This window comes from Alosa pseudoharengus, unplaced genomic scaffold, assembly GCF_046254945.1.
Source record: "Alosa pseudoharengus isolate Yale_2024_CS ecotype anadromous, Long Island Sound unplaced genomic scaffold, YU_APseudo_1.1 YU_APseudo_1.1_scf_7, whole genome shotgun sequence".
Taxonomy (NCBI): Eukaryota; Metazoa; Chordata; class Actinopteri; order Clupeiformes; family Clupeidae; genus Alosa; species Alosa pseudoharengus.
Window position 1 is genome coordinate 34,148,894 of NW_027468859.1, and position 18,440 is coordinate 34,167,333.

The following is an 18,440-nucleotide window of genomic DNA, read 5'->3' on the forward strand; positions in this document are numbered from 1 at the left end:
GATAAGACCTCATTCAGTGATAGGATTTTTACAACTATAGCCTTCCTTGCATTTGCAGTACTTGCAACAACGAATACCAGCTACCCGACAGGGACACCCATTCTTATGTGCACACTTGCCACACGAGCAGGGATCTGGTAAACCTTCAGGTTTTGAGATGGCTAAACGCAAGTAAACACAGTTTATCCACCTCTGAAATTTCAGAAATAGAGTTTATCCACCCCTCAAAATAGTTTATTCACCTATTGCAACTTTTAACTTTCAAAAATCACACTTTATTATCTACATTCACAATATGTACACTCATCAATACAGGAAAGATTTAATACCACTGGTATTGTTATAAACATTGGACAATAACCTCCACCATCATCAAACATGCTCTGAATGCCTTTTTAAAAAATCCGATACCGCATGGCGCAGTCCACCTCACCGTGATCACAGAATTCATAGTTTACCCACCTCTTATTTTACCACTACATTCCTGCCCACAGTTTTGGTCACCCCCAATATTGACATCATGACTACAGCCTTGCTATGATGCTCAACGCATTCAAACACAACACAAATGGTGTTACTCAACGCATTCACACACAACACGAATGGTGTTACAAATACTGAAGTTGTTCTTCAATCTAGTAAATATACATACATAGTTTATCATACTATAGGTTTTTGACTACATGCTTGTTTTGACATTTTGACATGGATGTGGAAATAGTCATTACCAGTTGCCTCATAATATGGGTCTCATGAGCAACCTACCCCTCTCATCTCTGGTGGTGGACATCGGTTACGTCATCTGCCATGTAAGGACATAGTGTTCTGATGTTCATTCACGCAGGCTTCCTCAAATGGCTGCACAGAACATATGGCCTTTTGTGATCCGCCGATTACTCACAGTGAAATTCACTGAGATTGCACACCAGTTGAGCAGGAAAGGTTCAGGAAAAAAAAGATGCTATATAACTATTTGATTGGTAATCACAATGGGGAGAAGATGCAAAAATGAAGTGATTTGTGCTACAGGCTCCCCCTGTTTCCCTTTGGGCTTGTCCATAGTCATGAGGTGACAACTTTGTTTGCAATGCTGAATGACATTGCATTTGTGCACTTATGTTTATGTTCCTTAGCAGATGCATTTGACCAAAGCTACTCACATTACATTTGAACCAATGGGCACACAAAGTAGCTCACCCCTTCCTTCAGTGCTCCCTAATATGTGTCAAATGTCATACCAGCTGAATGATTTTGCAGTTAATTGCCCCATTATGATTGGTCTGATGCAGTGTCATCTCCCTTGCCAATGCACACAATATGTTTTATTGAAGCAGTACGTATGTGGGAAATGGACATTAGGCTATTTTTGAGGGGTACAATGACATCTAAAGTATTAACATACAACTGAATCTCCAACAATTCTCTATCTTTAGAAAAATATTGTTGATGACATAGCAACTTTAACACACAAAGCCTTTTTGATGGTAGGATCCACATATGGTAGTGCTTTATTTATTTATTTAAAAATGAATATTATAATAATGAATGAGTTTATAGTTTTGGGCTTGCAATCTGCCTTGTGAAAGGGGGAGTTGTTTTGATGTGCGGTTATGATGTGGTCATATCCCATTATATAGTAACACTGTAATGTACGCAATGTCCACAGTCACCAAATTAGGTTGTTTGGTGAATTCTGTTTGCTAAAGAGGACATTGGTCTATTTTTGTTAAATATTAACTCCTATTGATTGATGACAACAGTTGATGAAATGCAAGATGCAGAAAATACATTGCAAAAATACTACAATGCTTTTTATTGTTGCTCATGTGTTTTTAGTAGATGAATGAACTAATGTATTTCATAGTTATTTCCTTCAACATTCCCATAATCATTTAAGAAAAATAATGCTGATCCTTTATGCCTGATGTCTTTATGCTCAATTGTGAAGTGTGTACATCGATTAAGAAAAAGTGAAACACTAAGTATGTGTCAAAAATATACTTTTGGCTCCACTAACAACATTCACAATCTCATTGCTGAGATAGACAGAAATCTGGGTTGAGACCTCTATGGCAAATTGGCCCAAATATTGACCTCTGCACCCTGTTCTTGTCAGGACAATGATTGACAGATGAGTGAGATCTATCTATTTGTCTTAATGACATGGTTTAAAAGACTCCAAATCCATGTAAGGGCCCGGTTTTGAGTGGCTCTTCCTGCCACAACATGGACACTTCCAAATTTCTTTTAACATGTGCGCTGCTCTGTACAGGTAAGACAAATCCACTTTACATTTACATGTACATCTGGAAACTGATATTTGCCATTTCATTTTCCATCTGTATTTGGAGTTATTCTCATGATGTAAATGTTTTTCCAATACAGTTTGTGTCTTACACTGGAGAAGTTATGTTGCACATTGATAGTTTTAATCAAAAATGTTTTCTCAATATAACTACACATTTACTGCAACCACAAAGTAATGTAGTAATGTAAAATGTGACGACTACTTTTATACCGGGATCATTAGAGGTGTTCCATATAGGGTTTGACTAGCCAAAATGTCACAGAAATGTCAATTAAGCAATCTGTTAATCCATACATCTTTGTAAAAGAAGTCTGCCAGTTACAATGATAGCCAGTTTGATAAAATCATTATACCATTGCTTTCCCAATTGTACAGTATGTTAACAAACATTCAAACTGTGCAAGCTCTTATTTGATTTTCAGACAATGGGGGCATAGTAATCCATGTTTTCTCTTCTCTCTCTTTAGTCACTGGAGTGCTTTCAAATGTCCTTGATGATTACACTAAAACTGATGGGGCATATTCAGTGAACACGGCAGCCGTAGAGGTTAAATCCACTCTCCATTTCTATCACTCCCTGAGAACTAGTTCCTCTGACTGAATTTGTGAAAGGAGAGAACTGTATTAAATGGTTGTCAAATACTCTCTATTTTATTCCAAGGGGCAGGGTTGGGTCAGATTACTTTGAAATGTAATCCATTACTGACTACAAATTACATGGTATTTTTTGTAATCAGTAACATAATCAGTTGGATTACCAAAAACATGTAAAGTAATCTGATTACTTTAGGATTACTTTTAGATTACTTCAGTAAATATGCCCATTAAGTAAAAGACACCACCACAGAATTGATGAAATAATTCTCATTCTATTTTTCTCCACTCTTCTCCAAACATGCACAACTCAGCTTAACCTATAAGGGCACACCTGGACAAAGAATTTAGCTTTCGCTGGATTTTTTTTGACCCAGGGACATGGCCTGAGATTGGCATAAAAAAGGGAAGCATTAAACCCAAATGACACCATGTCCATTTCAATTGTGGGGGTGAGAAAATGATTATTTTGGGATGTTTTTCAACCAGGGGGACCTGGTGACTTTCTCAAAACAGTAACACTAAAACAAGAGGTTACATTAAGATTAGGAGGAAAAGATCAGGCAGTGTGCCGAGAGACCTGCCCCAATAGTATGTAAGTTAGTAAGTAAGTATATCTTTTGATCCCGTGAGGGACATTTGGTCTCTGCATTTATCCCAATCCGTGAATTAGTGAAGTTGAACCGGCAAGCCCAAAGGCCGAAGCCCTAACCAGTAGGCCATGGCTGCCCCAAAAGGCAGCATTTGAACATTAAACCACACAATGATCCAAAACATACAGCCAAACAAGGCAAGAAATGGTTAACAGAGAACAATATCAACATTTTATAGTGGACCTCAATCCCTCAAAAAAGTGAGCAAAAAGGCAAAAGTGATGGCAAATAATCGTTCCTGCCTCAAAACCTTGGTGGGTATTATGAATCATTTTGAGAGCTGTGGTGGTAAATAAAGATGTCTCCAGTGATTGTTTAAAAAGGGTATGAATAATTTTGAACACACAATTTTTCATAAAAATGTTAAAAAAGATACACACTTTTTTTATTCCATGTTTTTACCACATTGTCTTGCAACCTTTTGGCATGTGCAAGTGTAATTTTAAGTAAGAACAAACATACTGTATTGTTCAAGAGATAATCAATATTTGCCAGGGGTATGAATAATTTTGTTCTTAACTATATCTTAAAAAAGTCTAAAAAGTGAACGTCTTGTCAAATTAAAAAATAGTTAGGCTATCATAAAAAGTTGCATTGTTTGCATGATAAAATGTAATCAGGTAATCCCCAACAATGTAACTGTAATCTGATTACACAATTTTTTATTGTAATCTGGGCTGATTATAGTTACTTGATTTTTGTAATCTGATTACGTAATCTAGATTACATGTAAAAACTATTCAAAATTTCCCCATTGATTTAACATTGGGCTGATGACATCACAATAGAGCTCTTGAGCAATTAGAATCCTAGGCCAGGTGTTCCGGCCACCTGCATCAACTGTCAGTTTCTCAGGCTTTAAAGGTGCGATTTGTAGGATTGTTACCGAACGTTCTGTAGGCCAAAATCAAAACACTGGTGAACTCAAGACTACCAGACGCGAGCCTCTTCTGGGTTGCCAGATGTAAAGACTTAGCTAACGTTAGTTGACCTGCAGCTGCTTTAACGTTTTCCAACCATGACCCAGCTACACATTACAGAAACAGTGAAAACAAAAAATACCTCTCTAACCAACGTAACATATTTAGCTGAAGTTAGCGATGCAGATGAAGTTTAGCCTAGGCTACCTGTTGTGGAGAAATATGGCCAGTTCTGCGTCAGATATGATATTCTTCGTTTGACAAAGACATCACCATCTCAGGAAGCTCCTCCGATGTCCACTTAATTTGTTTCTTGTTTTAATTTTGGAAATTTGCCTGCCTCTCATAGGCATTCATGACTACAACTGACAGCTGTTGACAGTTGGCCTTTTGCTAATTTGGCAACCCAAATAGGAGGACGCGCTAGCCCATTATTAATACGCTATTCTAGAATTAATCGTTCAAAACGATTCCGCCCCGTAACCGGTTTTACAGGGTTTTACGGGTTAGAGTAATGTTGTCAAATAAGCCATTACTTCAATTCATCGTGTTTCCTTACTCTCTGACAACATATGGTGATCATTTTTGGAATGGTTACAGTTTATTTTCCATTATTTCCTACATACTGGACCTTTAAGCATACAGTCTCATTTTCTCAAGACTACACATCATGTTCAACTGTTTCCTCTGTCCACAACTGTTTCAAAATAAAAGTCCTCACTACAATAATTCCCTATTAAATAATTTAACCTTTTAAACTATCCACTTATTTAACTGTTCAGTCATTCCAACTATATTTAACCTCATCTACCTAGATCAGTCATTCCAACTATATTAAACCTCATCTATCTAGTTCAGTCATTCCAACTATATTAATCCTCATCTACCTAGCAAATAATTTAACCTTTTAAACTATCCACCTATTTAACTGTTCAGTCATTCCAACTATATTAAACCTCATCTACCTAGCAAATAATTTAACCATATAAACTATCCACCTAACTGTTCAGTCATTCCAACTATATTAAACCTCATCTACCTAGCAAATAATTTAACCTTTTAAACTATCCACCTATTTAACTGTTCAGTCATTCCAACTATATTAAACCTCATCTACCTAGTTCAGTCATTCTAACTACAGTATACTAAACCTCATCTACCTAGTTCAGTCATTCCAACTATATTAAACCTCATCTACCTAGCAAATAATTTAACCTTTTAAACTATCCACCTATTTAACTGTTCAGTCATTCCAACTATATTAAACCTCATCTACCTAGTTCAGTCATTCCAACTATATTAAACCTCATCTACCTAGCAAATAATTTAACCATTTAAACTATCCACCTATTTAACTGTTCAGTCATTCCAACTATATATTAAACCTAATCTACCTAGCAACCAATATAGCAACCACCTCAAGTACCCTAGCAACAGCCTAGCAACCATGTCAAATACCCTAGCAACAGCCTAGCAACCACTTCCACAGTTACAACCTAGCAACCAATATAGCAACCAATGAGTTTAACCTAGCAACCAGCATAGCAAAAACCACAACTAACCTAGCAACAGCCTAGCAACCACCTCAAGTACCCTAGCAACAGCCTAGCAACCACTACCACAGTCACAACCTAGCAACCAATATAGCAACCAATGGGTTTAACCTAGCAACCAGCATAGCAACCACCACAACTAACCTAGCAACAGCTTAGCAACCACCTCAAGTACCCTAGCAACAGCATAGCAACCACCATAACTACCCTAGCAACAGCCTAGCAACCACCTAAAGTACCTAGCAACAACCTAGTAACCACCTCAAATACCCTAGCAATAGCCTAGCAACCATGTGAAATACCCCAGCAACAGCCGAGCAACCACTTCCACAGTTACAACCTAGCTACCAATGATTTTAACCTAGCAACCAGCATAGGAACCACCACAACTAACCTAGCAACAGCATAGCAACCACCTCAAATACCCTAGCAACAGCCTAGCAACCACCACAATGTCAACCTAGCAACCGCCATAGCAACCAACAGGATTACCCAAGCAACCAGCATAGCAACCACTTAATTTGGCATAACAACCAACATATGTATCCTAGCAACACTATTGCAACTATATCATTATCACTATAGCATTATTTGATTTTACTCTGTATGATATTTTACATAATATTTCTTGCATTTTCACGCACTGTATTTCCTTCAGGAAATGCTTTTCTAGTTTCATTAGCCTTGTATGTGATTGCATACGACAGCATTTGCATTAATCCAAATATATTTCATTTGTGTTTCCAGAGCGCTGAACCTGACCTGAAACTTACTACCGTTTCGACGCCCATGCATCTTCTTCTTGACTCTGAAGAAGACGCATGGGCGTTGAAACGTTAGTCAGTTTGCACAAATAAAAATCATTGAGTGCTCCGGTCCTGCTCCTGGCTCTTGTTAGACCTTGGATCTCCCTTTTAGTAATATCAAATGTCACTTTGAATGTTCAAAACAATAAATATTTTGAATGATAAATTATTCTAAAATCAGCACCAACCTCCTTGCTGTTACAATGATCGGTTCCTCATTATGTTGCCAATCTGCAAAAATATAATCTGTATGCCACCTTGAGATCACACACAGAGGTATGCTTGTCCATGTTTTCCCATCATTAATACCATGTTTTGTGTAGAAAGTACACAGCACAATCTTAAGTGTGAATGTATTATTGGCACCAGAGGCCCATAGTATAGTAGAAGTTCTCTCCTCTCCTGTTATTTAAAAGTGAAGTCCGAAGGAAGCTTGTGCTAACTCAGGCAGTCTTGTGCTGACGCAAGGTCTGATGTGGTCCTGTGTTACCTGTACAGGTGAGGTGCTCCGTGTGGAAAGACAAGGACATGATCGACCTGCGGCCTCTGATTCACACCACTGGATCCTACCTGGCCACGGACGTGGACAAGGAGAACTCGCCTGACTTCTACATCAACATCTGCCAGCCCCTCAACCCCATCCCCGGAGTCCTCTGTCCCCCAGGAGCGGCCGTGTGCATGGACCCCGACAAAGGCCAGCCCATTGTGAGTTACCTGCCCTTACTCTGCATGCATATTCATGTAGACATCATAAAGTTATGTTACATTTTCAGGCCTGTACCAGAATAGTGTTTTAGTCAGTACATAAAACACATTATACTCTTCTTGCACAGACCAAGCCCACTTCCAAAGCACTAGCTGTGATGCTGACTGACTGTTGAGTCGCCCCAGAGTTAGATAAGAGCAGGGTTCCCACGGGTCATGGAATAGCTGGAATATCATGGAATTCTGTCTATTCCAGAAAGTCAGGGAATTTGATTATGGCAATTATTTAGGTCAAAGTCATGGAATATCATCAAATATCACCAAAATATATTAATACAAATATGTCCAGTGTTTTAGTGTATATCTGGTTATTAGCTTTACTGCTTGCTTGAGTAACCCAACTTTATTTACTTTGCATTTGTGACGATCAGTAGCAATGTCAAATGTCAAAGTTTGACCAGTGTGTTTACACCTGTCCTGTATTTGTCCTGGTTAGGATATTGGGCGAATCACATCCCAATCCACTCCACAGTACAACAGCAACACGGGCAACGTGGAGATGGTCTTCCAGAGCACCACCCCCTGCAGCCAGAACGCCTCCCTGAACTACACGTCCAAAGTCATCTTCAGCTGCCAGACAGGCACTGATCTGGTAAGATGCACACCAGAGACTGCAGTCTGTGCCAACGCCACTGGTGTAATGGAAAGGTGTATATTCATGGCACTATTCAGTCAGAGTGATAAATGTGTGTGTATGGGTGTGTGTGTCTGTCAGGGTACTCCTCAGATGATCCGACAGCAGCAGTGTCTGTACGTGTTTGAGTGGGCCACTCCTGTTGTCTGCCCAGAGATCTTGACCACCAGTGGCTGCTCTCTCCATGTCTCCCAGCTGCAGTATACCTTCAATCTGACCTCTCTGTCAGGGCTTGTGCAGGTATGTGTTCTTACCCCCCCCACAAACGCACATACACACACACACACAAATGCACGCACACACACAACTCCCAATGGGCATCACAGTGATTTCCTGCTGTCCTCCAGGTGCCCTCCAGCTCCTACAAGATAAACGTGTGTGATTCCATCCCCGACTCGGCCTGTAACAACAGCGCCGTGTGTCAGATGGACGGGGCCTCGGGCGTCTCCTTCGGCCACAGCAAAGCCATGAGTCTGGACTACAAGCGCCAGGACCAGGCAGTCATCATGACCTACGCAGGCGGGGATCCGTGTCCTCCAGGTCAGGCATTTCCCACTGTGACCCTCACTGTAACTCTGCCCTCCGGTCTGTTCACAGTGTGTTTTTGCACCATTCCCAGGACCTGACTAAACATGCAACAAGTTTTGCTGACTTATGTGAAGTGACTGTGTTTTCCTCTACAGTAACAGACAAGGGGGATATGTGCGTTTTCCCCTCGCAATACCTGAAGAAGACCTTAACAGAATGCACCACTGAAGGCATGACTGAACAGCGGCTATGGTGCCCCATCACCAGTGACTGGAACAAGGACCACCAATGGGGTAACTGCGCTACAGGTGAGACCTGCTCACACATCAGGCAAAGCAATGGAAAACGGCTCAGTTAAATGGATTCAATGAAGCACTACTACCTAAACGTTATCAAACATGCCTAGACTTCCACATTTCCACAGGCAATGACTATTAAAACACATAAGGGGTTGAGAGCAGACACACACAGCGGCAAATAGATAGATAGATAGATAGATACTTTATTGATCCCTAGGGGAAATTCAACAATTCAAATGGTGTTTCATGAGCTTTATCATAACCTGTATGGGCAACTAGTCCAAAGCCCTTTGTTACACTCTCTGATGGACGGCATGGCGCTGTACTTGTTTCGTTAGCAGAGAGCACGAAGCGTCAGTCCACTATCTTGTTCACGTGTGACTGGTCGGCGGGGCGGGGCAGCCCGCAGCTTCTGAGCGAGACGAAGGGCTGCTCCAGCACCTTTCGGTGGCGCACCAGCGCCGTCTGCACCCCCAAGAAGATGGAGTGCCAGCTGGTGAGCCTCCACAAGACCTACGACCTGCGCTCACTCTCCTCCCTCACCGAGCCCTGGAAGTTCAGCAGCGGCACTGACCAGTGAGTCCCCCTTTCTCTCTGATTGTAACGTGTGCGTGTGTGTGTGTGTGTACTATATACAGTATATATGTATATACATGCACACGGTTTGCTGTCCTTCTTTGCATGTGTTTCTGTTGCCTATTGTTTCTCCCTCACTCCTGTTGTCATGGCGAGTGGAAAATGCCCCCCATGTTCCATCTCTGGTGTCTTCTGCAGGTATTACATTAATCTGTGTCAAAGCATCCACGGGGGGCTCACTGACTGTCCAGAGGGGGCCACTGTGTGTCGCAAGAACAAAGGCCGGACCCAGACCCTGGGCCTAGTCCATACCCAGACCCTTGAGTACCGCGGTGAGTGCAGGATCAGGTCTCGCTGAGATCCTTCATCTCATCATTTCACCTTCCCATGTCTAACCATGACCTTCGGGACCTATTTGCAATTCTTTCATCATACAGTAGTCTGAACCATGGGAGAGCTTTGAACATTAAAGGGTTTGAGCGTGAGAAATAAGGGTTCTGTGGCTTTGTAGAATTGTTGTATTACTGTCACTCCAAAACTGTAATGTGTAAAATATAAAGCAGTACTCTCTCTCTTCACAATACTAGAGGGGAAGATTCTGGTTAACTACACAATGGGAGATGCCGTGTGTGGGAGTGACCTTCCTGCCAAAACTATAATCCAGTTGACATGTAGCACCATAACTGGCCATCCGAAACTCCAGAGGTAAGTCTCCCCAAGTATCACTGCACATTGGCTGTCCTGCATAAACATTTCAAGGAATATCTGGTTGCCTCATGTCAAATGCATAATTCGTCCCCTTAGAATTATAAGGTTCTATCTGACATTTTTGTCAAAATTGAGTTATTGACATATTCTTATTCTGTGACACCTTAAGAAGATGAGGTGAGGTGTTTCTTGTAGTTGTATGCATTTTTTGACATTATATTTGAAGAGGTTTGTTCCACTTAGCAGTATAACTCTATGGAATTCTAAAACTTTGAAGCTCAATATCTCAGAACTACTCAGAACGTAGATAGAACCCTATAATTCTAAGGGGACGATATGGCTTGAATTAGGCACACTAAAGACGGGGCATCACATTGAAATAACCTAATATGACTTTCAACTTGTGGAGTGTCTCTGTGTGTGTGTGAGAGAGAGAGATCTCCTTCACCAACTTGGATACCACTGTAAGCTAATCACTCTGGTATTTGGAAGTCTAGGCCACGTCTATAAGAATGTGGTCAGGGGGCTGCAAAAATAGGACAAAAAAAATAAGGCAAAAAGACTTGCAAAATTCTGCTCTCTCTGTTATCATAGGGAGCATGCAAATATGGAGACTAAGATGTTTTGTTTATCCTTAAATGTTATGAATGTTGTCTTAAGTGTTATAAATGGAAGGACCAGTAACAGTATGTGAGCCATCACCTGTCACCTTGTCAATGACTCTTCCCAGAGTATTTGGATCTTGTTTATCGTTAAATGTGTGTGTGTGTGTGTGTGTGTGTGTGCGCACAGAGAGGATCCTATCGCGTGTGAGTTCTGGTTGGAGTGGGAGACACAAGCAGCCTGTGCTGTTGAGCAGCAGGAGGTGGAAATGGTCAATGGCACCATCACCCTCCCAGACACCGGAGCCCGAATTAATCTGGGGGACCTGTACACCAGGTAACACACACACACACAGACACACACGTTATGAAATTAAAATCCTGGTCACATATCTACCCAGTCTTAGTCTTGCACATTGAAGCTCAATATAGTTACATATTACTGTGATGTGCATTCCAAATGTCCATCCAAGGCTGACCTGTAGTATTAGAACGAGTGATGCCTTTTAGACGTGACTTACATGGGTTTATGAGACTGTCCTAGAATGACTTGTCTATTGGTCCTCAGATTGCACCAGGCCACAGGGGACATCAGACCCAATGGAGACCGCTACGTCTACGATATCCAGCTGTCCGGCATCACCAACAGCTCTGTCACCAACTGCATGGGGGCCTACATCTGCCAGGTGAAGGTGAATGGTAATTGGCACCGTAAGTTTGGCTCCTCCAGCAAGGCCAAGTACTACATCAAAGGTGAGCCCACTCTCACATGGAACCATCTTATTCTGCTAAATAGCAATCAAAGATGGACCTCCCTAATCTTGGGGATCTTGTAATGACCTCATCGGACATGGCATAATGAAGTGGTTTTGTCCTTCTCCTCCCGCAGGAGGGAACCTGGAGGTGTTGGTGCCGTCCGTGTCGACCTGTGGACGGGACAGGAAGCACACGGCCTCGTCGGCTATCCTGTTCCACTGCAACCCCGAGGCCGGCGAGGGCATCCCAGAGTTCCTGCTGGAGACGAACCTGTGCCAGTACCTGTTTGTGTGGCACACCTCCATAGTGTGTGACCTTTTGTGAGTGGCCCTCTGCACTCTACTGATTTCAGTAGTCAGTCTACTCTAGTGAACAGTTATGTGTGTGCCAGCATGGATGGTGGTGTTCGCGTAGGCCTACCTAGAAAGAGAAGGGAGATTCTGGTTCAGGTGTCAAAAGAAAGTGCATTTCATGTGCTCCATATGATCAACACTCACATCTCCTCCCAAATCACATTGGGTCATTCTGCAGCAACAGATCATTTGAAGCTGCCCAGTTTATAATAAATGTTATGCTCATTGATATCTGCCCAGGGAAGTTTTCATCTGATATCAAAGCTGTCACTATGGACTATGACTATGACTATGGACAAGCCCAAAGGGAAACAGGGGGAGCCTGTAGCACAAATCACTTCATTTTTGCATCTTCTCCCCATTGTGATTACCAATCAAATAGGTTCATAGCATCTTTTTTCTGCTGAACCTTTCCTGTTCAACTGGTGTGAAATTACATTACGTTTCAAGAATATTTCAAGTAACCAGATGGAATCACAATGTCTGCAGGATGTCCACAATCACCACATTAAGACCTTGTACCTCACATAAGACCTTGTACATAAGACCTTGTACCTCACATAAGACCTTGTATCTCACATAAGACCTTGTACATAAGACCTTGTACCTCACATAAGACCTTGTATCTCACATCAGGCCTTGTACCTCACAAAAGACCTTGTACATAAGACCTTGTATCTCACATAAGACCTTGTACCTCACATAAGACCTTGTACATATGGGTTTGGGTTTTTTCTCATCAATCTACACACAATGCTGTAAATTTATAAAAAATAAAAGTCTGAAATATTCCATTTACATAAGTATTCAGACCCTTTGTTATGACACTTGCAATTGATATGAGCTCTGGTGCATCCTACTTCTATCAATGGTCCTTGAGATGCTTCTAAAACTTGATTAGAGCCCACCTGTGCCTAAATTAATGTATTGGCCATTATTAGGACAGGCAGACATCTCTTTATATAAGGTCTCACAGTTGATGGTGCATGTCTGAGTGAAAACCAAGCCACAAAGTCGAGACAATTGTCCGTAGACCTGCGAGACAGGGTTGTGAGAAGACACAGATCTGGTCAAGGAAACAAAAGAAATTCTGCAGCATTGAAAGTGCCGAAGAGCACGGTAGCCTCCATTATTCTGAACTGGAAAACTTTGGAACAACTAACAGTCTTCCTAGACCTGGCCACTCAGCCAAACTGAGTAATCTGGGACAAAGGGCTTTGGTCGGACAGGTAACCAAGGACCCAATGGTCACTATGAATGAGATTCAGAGTTCCACCATATATTTTCTGAAAGCCTATAGCCTGTAGATGTCAATGAATATGAATTAAGACATGTCTCACCTTCCTACTTACTTTGGAGTATCATAAGGTGTACATAGGCTCATATTGTAGATCGCGAAGCAAATTGTTCAGCTGATACATTTTGGCCTACACTATTAAGGGACAGCTGAATTGACCACATAAACCATATATTTTCTGAAAGCCCATAGCCTCTAGAGGTCAATTAATATGAATTAACTCATTGAGTGCCAAAAGTTGAGGGCCAAAAACGTAATATTACGTTTTTAGCTTTTTTTTTTTTTTAAATTACGAAACTAAACTAATGGAAGGATTATTGGTGCTTCACTCCCCTCCCTGAAGGACATTTACACCTCCCACCTCACCCGCAAGGCGACCACAATTGTGAGTGTTGCAAGTCACCCCGCTCACAATTTGTTTGATCAACTGCCCTCTGGGAAGAGGTACAGATGCCTGCGCTCCCGCACCACCAGACTCACCAACAGCTTCATACACCAGGCTGTTAGGATGCTGAACTCTCTCCCCCCTCTCCCCCCTCCACCCTCAGCCACATAACATCCTGGACTTTTGGACCCACAATGGCTGCCTTGCACTACTCCACCTGTACACTTGCACACTTTGCAACTTGTTGTTGTTGTCCTGTTGTCCTGAAAACACTTCTGCTGCTCTTACATAACTTGCACCACTATGCCACTTGCATACTTAGGTCAAACAGAACTACCTCAGCCATTTATTGGCCTGACTTTTGCACTATTATATTGACTGTCTACTGTATGCACAATTGCACAATTTCAACCAAATTTTGCTGCTCTTATTTCTTCATTGTATGTGCCTTCTTATTTACTTTTTATATTGTTTACTTGAATGTTATGTTTGTCTGTGAACCTAATTGGTTAAAATATGTCTTGTCTCCACCGTGGGATAGTGGGAAACGTAATTTCGATCTCTTTGTATGTCTTGACATGTGAAGAAATTGACAGTAAAGCAGACTTTGACTTTAGACACTCTTAACACACCTTATATGTGATTTTGGGAACTCTGTGATGAATGGAAATGAAATATATGACGATCGAAAACTCATGAAAACGCTGGACATTTTATCTGGACATTTTATCATAACTCAGTTGCCGCTTTGGGTCGAATAAGTGACGCATGCACGTCATCTCAAAACCAGGCCATTTTCGTGGGTCTATCACTAGGTGGCAGTCTCGCCAGGTCTCGCTGATCACTTCCCGGAAAGTTTACAGGCGACACTTAATATTTCATGAAAGACGTTATATCTCCATTTCTAGAAAAAAAAACAGCGATTTTGATGAAAAATAGCCACTGTTTAGCTTGGGATATCTCAGGAACAGTGGTGTGTAGAAATACACGGTTTGCACCCACTGAGAGCTTAACGTCTCACCTTTTAAACGAGCCATTGCATGTGTTCATAGCTATAACACAGAATATGCTGTGGCTGTACAAAAATCATCAACAATGGTCTAGATTGCTGGCACTCTAGGACAAAGCTTCCGAAAACAGCTTGGCATTCAATGAGTTAAGACACGTCCAACCTTTGCACTTTGGTGCACCATACAGTGTACATAGACCCATATTGATAAACCAACTTACACATTCTGGCCTACACAGCTAATTCAAGCACTTAAACCAAATCATTAACATGAATTAGGAATTGCTCCACCCTCCTGAAATACTAGTGCACTATTTTCAAGACATAGGCCTGTGTTGTATAGGTGAATTTTAGTCATCAGTATGTTTGAACATGTCAAAAGAAACACTGAGATTGTAGTTTCTTTCTTGATACTCTAAACATTTAAAATGTTCTTTCTGATTCTGATTTCCAGGTTAACTGTTGATAGGCTCATCCCAAAGCAGAAAGACACTTGACTGCTGAGAGCTGGATTTCTCCTGTGGAAAGAAGCTCCTGGCCTTTTCTCTATTTGGACACAACTGTGGAGGAAGGTGTGACATGTCTCAATTCATGTTAAATAATATCTAGAGAGTAAAGGCCTTTAGAAAATATAAAGTTTATATTGTTTAAATGTATCAGGTGTACCCTGGATGCACTGATATATGATGTAGGACTATATATGTCTTCATATATATTGCATGTTAGGAGATTGTGTCTCTTGGTATCAATATTTAAATGTTTTATATCTTTCTAATTTCCAGGTTGTCAACTGTTGTCAGGCTCATCACCAAAGCAGAAAGACATAGTGAGACCAGACATGCCAGGAAGGAGCCAAGCACAGCCCAGGGATTTTTCTGCAGCTGTTCCTGCCAGTTATAGATGGACTGCTCCTGAGAATAGATGGGTTTCTACAAAATTGGTCTCTCTAATATATAATATGCATGATGCTTGTCAAGCACTGCCCATTGACTGGTCAGGGGTCTTCCGTATTATGACCACTGGTCAAAGGCACCACATGGCTGTCTCAGAGTCCTCTACATAATTCCGGTGGCGGGACTGTTCCTCTAGTCTAGTCTGACAGGATGGGTCAGTGTGACCCACTGTGACCGCACGGCTGAACAATGCATTATTCTCATCCATGCCCTCACCCCCCCAGACTGGACTACTGCAACCACATTCTCTATGTTCTTGAAAAGCGCTATGAAAATTAAATGTATTATTATTATTATTATTATTGTTGTTATTTACTCCCTCTAGTGCTGCTCTGTATTAGCATATACCTGCTACATATTTGGATATGTGTTGTGCTGAAATAAACCCAAACTGACATTTAGAGAGCATATTTTTCACATACAGTGATAAACAAAAGTTCTTAAATCATACCCAAACCATTAAAACATCCATATTTTGATTGATTATCATACATTGAGGTGTGCTGTACTGAAATAAACCAAATTTCACTGACCTTACCTGCCTTGGCAAGTTTGATGCACTGGACATATTCAGAAACTACAAGTCAGACACCCATATTGGCCAGAGGGGTCTAGGTTAGTGTCACACTCATTATTTCATTAAATGTTGGCATGTGGCACATATTTTAATACAGGATATGATAACAAATGTGTTTGTCAAATTTGAGACCTCTGACTGCTTGTGTGTTGACAGGAGGCAGAGCCAAAGATTGAAAAATCTAGATTTATAGGGGGCACTATAGAAAAAAAAATTGTAGGGGATTTGTAGGGGGTACTAGTCTGTGCATATGTGAGGTTCATATGAAGGGGGTACTAGAGTCTGTGAATATGTGACACACATATTTTGTGTCATCCAAGGATGTTACAAGTTAGTTAGAAATGACAACCCAGTGTGTAGGCTACATGTCCATGAATGGCAAAGGTCAGATAAAGTTACACCAATAACAACTGGTTATTGGTGTAACTGGCACAAATTGATTTAGGGGAATAAACTAGTTTGCTGTAGGCATGTGTGTTGCAGGTGTGTTGCTGTAGCTTCCTGGGTGTGTGAGTTAATTTCACTCGGATCCCATATTTACAACTTTGTCAAAGGGAACACGGTATGCAAAATACACACAGAGCTAGCTAACGCGCAGCTTGTAAACATTAGCATGATGCTTACCATGGCAATATCTCGCTTGCGGCAGACGGTGTCTCTCGATCTCGGGACAGGGCAGGCAGAGAGGTTTGCATGCACAGACGGCACAGCGGTAGGAATTAACTTCGCCATTCTCTCACTCTTTAAACCAAGTGAGACCATCTTGGCATCCCCTGAGTGGTAATCCTCCTTGAAATGCGCGCTGCATATTCTCGAGAAGGCGGTGACAGAGCTAGCTGAAAAATCTGCCCGCCTAACCTTGACAAATTGCACCCAGCTTCAGAAGATCCCTTTGTCCTTGGGGAAGCAATGGACCCTATGTCCAGTTTTGCTGGAGTTCTTGCACCCGGCACAAACACAGTAGTAAACCATTTTATCTATTTATATCTACTCTCTTTCTCTCTCAGCTACTGTATCTGTTATGTTATGCTATGCTATCTCTCACTATCTATCTATGCTATGTTATACTATGCTATCTCTCTCACTATCTATCTATCTATCTATCTATCTATCTATATATTTACTTATCTATCTGACACTTACTCTCTCGCTAGCTGCTAATCTCACTACTCATCGTCTCTCTCAATGATATCAAGGCAGGCTTTCGTCTGTCGTCCCAAAGCGAGTACCTCATGTGATGTCATGGAATGCATTGTGGGAGAAATAAGAATCATCGGAAACCTGTTGCTAACCGCTAAAATATCACCTTCTTTTCCTTATTATATTTCTTTTTTGTGATACCTTACAACATCAAATACAATGGATAATTGTTTAAATGTTTATTACCAACTAGAAAAATGCCAGAAAAGAAAAGAAAGAAAAAACCTGCACCACGGGCTTTAATGGTGCAACTGATGAGCAGTCATTCATTGGAATCCTTGCTCTCCAAACATGCCAGAGTCAGGAGAACCACAGATGAGCAGAAATTAGTACTGGAACACTTATTTCTGTAGGTGTTCTGTTGGAGTCATATAATGTAATGCAACCCAAACATCAGGATATCAGGAGCAAGGATCTGTTAAAACATAAGTAGAGGGGACAAATTTAAAATAGGTCTAGAAAACATTAGGACAAATTCAGGGATGGATTACTGCACGGGCCTACCGGGCCGAGGCCCAGGGGCCCAAGGGGTCAGGGGGCCCTGAAGCCCAAGCCTTTGCATGGAATCATTGCCTCAATATCAACAAATCAGGATGTAGGCTATGAATCTGATTGAATTTAGCATTGGCCATCCCCAAAATGCACCAGAATACAGGAAATCACATCAAACAAATTTTAAAAATTCTGGGGGAGGACCCCCAAACCCCCCCTCCCACATATACGACAATTACTCTGGGGCCCTTAATACATCTGGGCCCAGGGGCCCGAAAGTTTATAATCCGCCCATGGACAAATTTATACATGGTTCTATTTTGTATATTTTGGCCGAACGAAAGGCACATATTATACGTTTTAAGCTCCAACTTGAAGGCAAAGCAATTTTACCTAACCAAACCATATATTTTCTGAAGGCTTTTCACTAGTAGATGTGATTTAACATACATTAGGACATATCCCACCTTCC

General features: G+C 41.3%; 1 protein-coding gene across 1 annotated transcript; it reads left to right on the forward strand.

The window, feature by feature from the left end:
* Positions 1 to 743: 743 nt before the first annotated feature.
* Positions 744 to 12,026, forward strand: LOC143109302 (cation-independent mannose-6-phosphate receptor-like). Its single transcript, XM_076271955.1, has 11 exons — positions 744 to 809; positions 7,333 to 7,539; positions 8,036 to 8,191; positions 8,315 to 8,473; positions 8,581 to 8,773; positions 8,917 to 9,069; positions 9,399 to 9,636; positions 9,835 to 9,984; positions 11,137 to 11,283; positions 11,515 to 11,699; positions 11,836 to 12,026. Exons 1-11 carry the CDS (start codon positions 744 to 746, stop codon positions 12,024 to 12,026), a joined length of 1,845 nt encoding a protein of 614 aa, XP_076128070.1.
* The last annotated feature ends 6,414 nt before the right edge of the window (positions 12,027 to 18,440 follow it).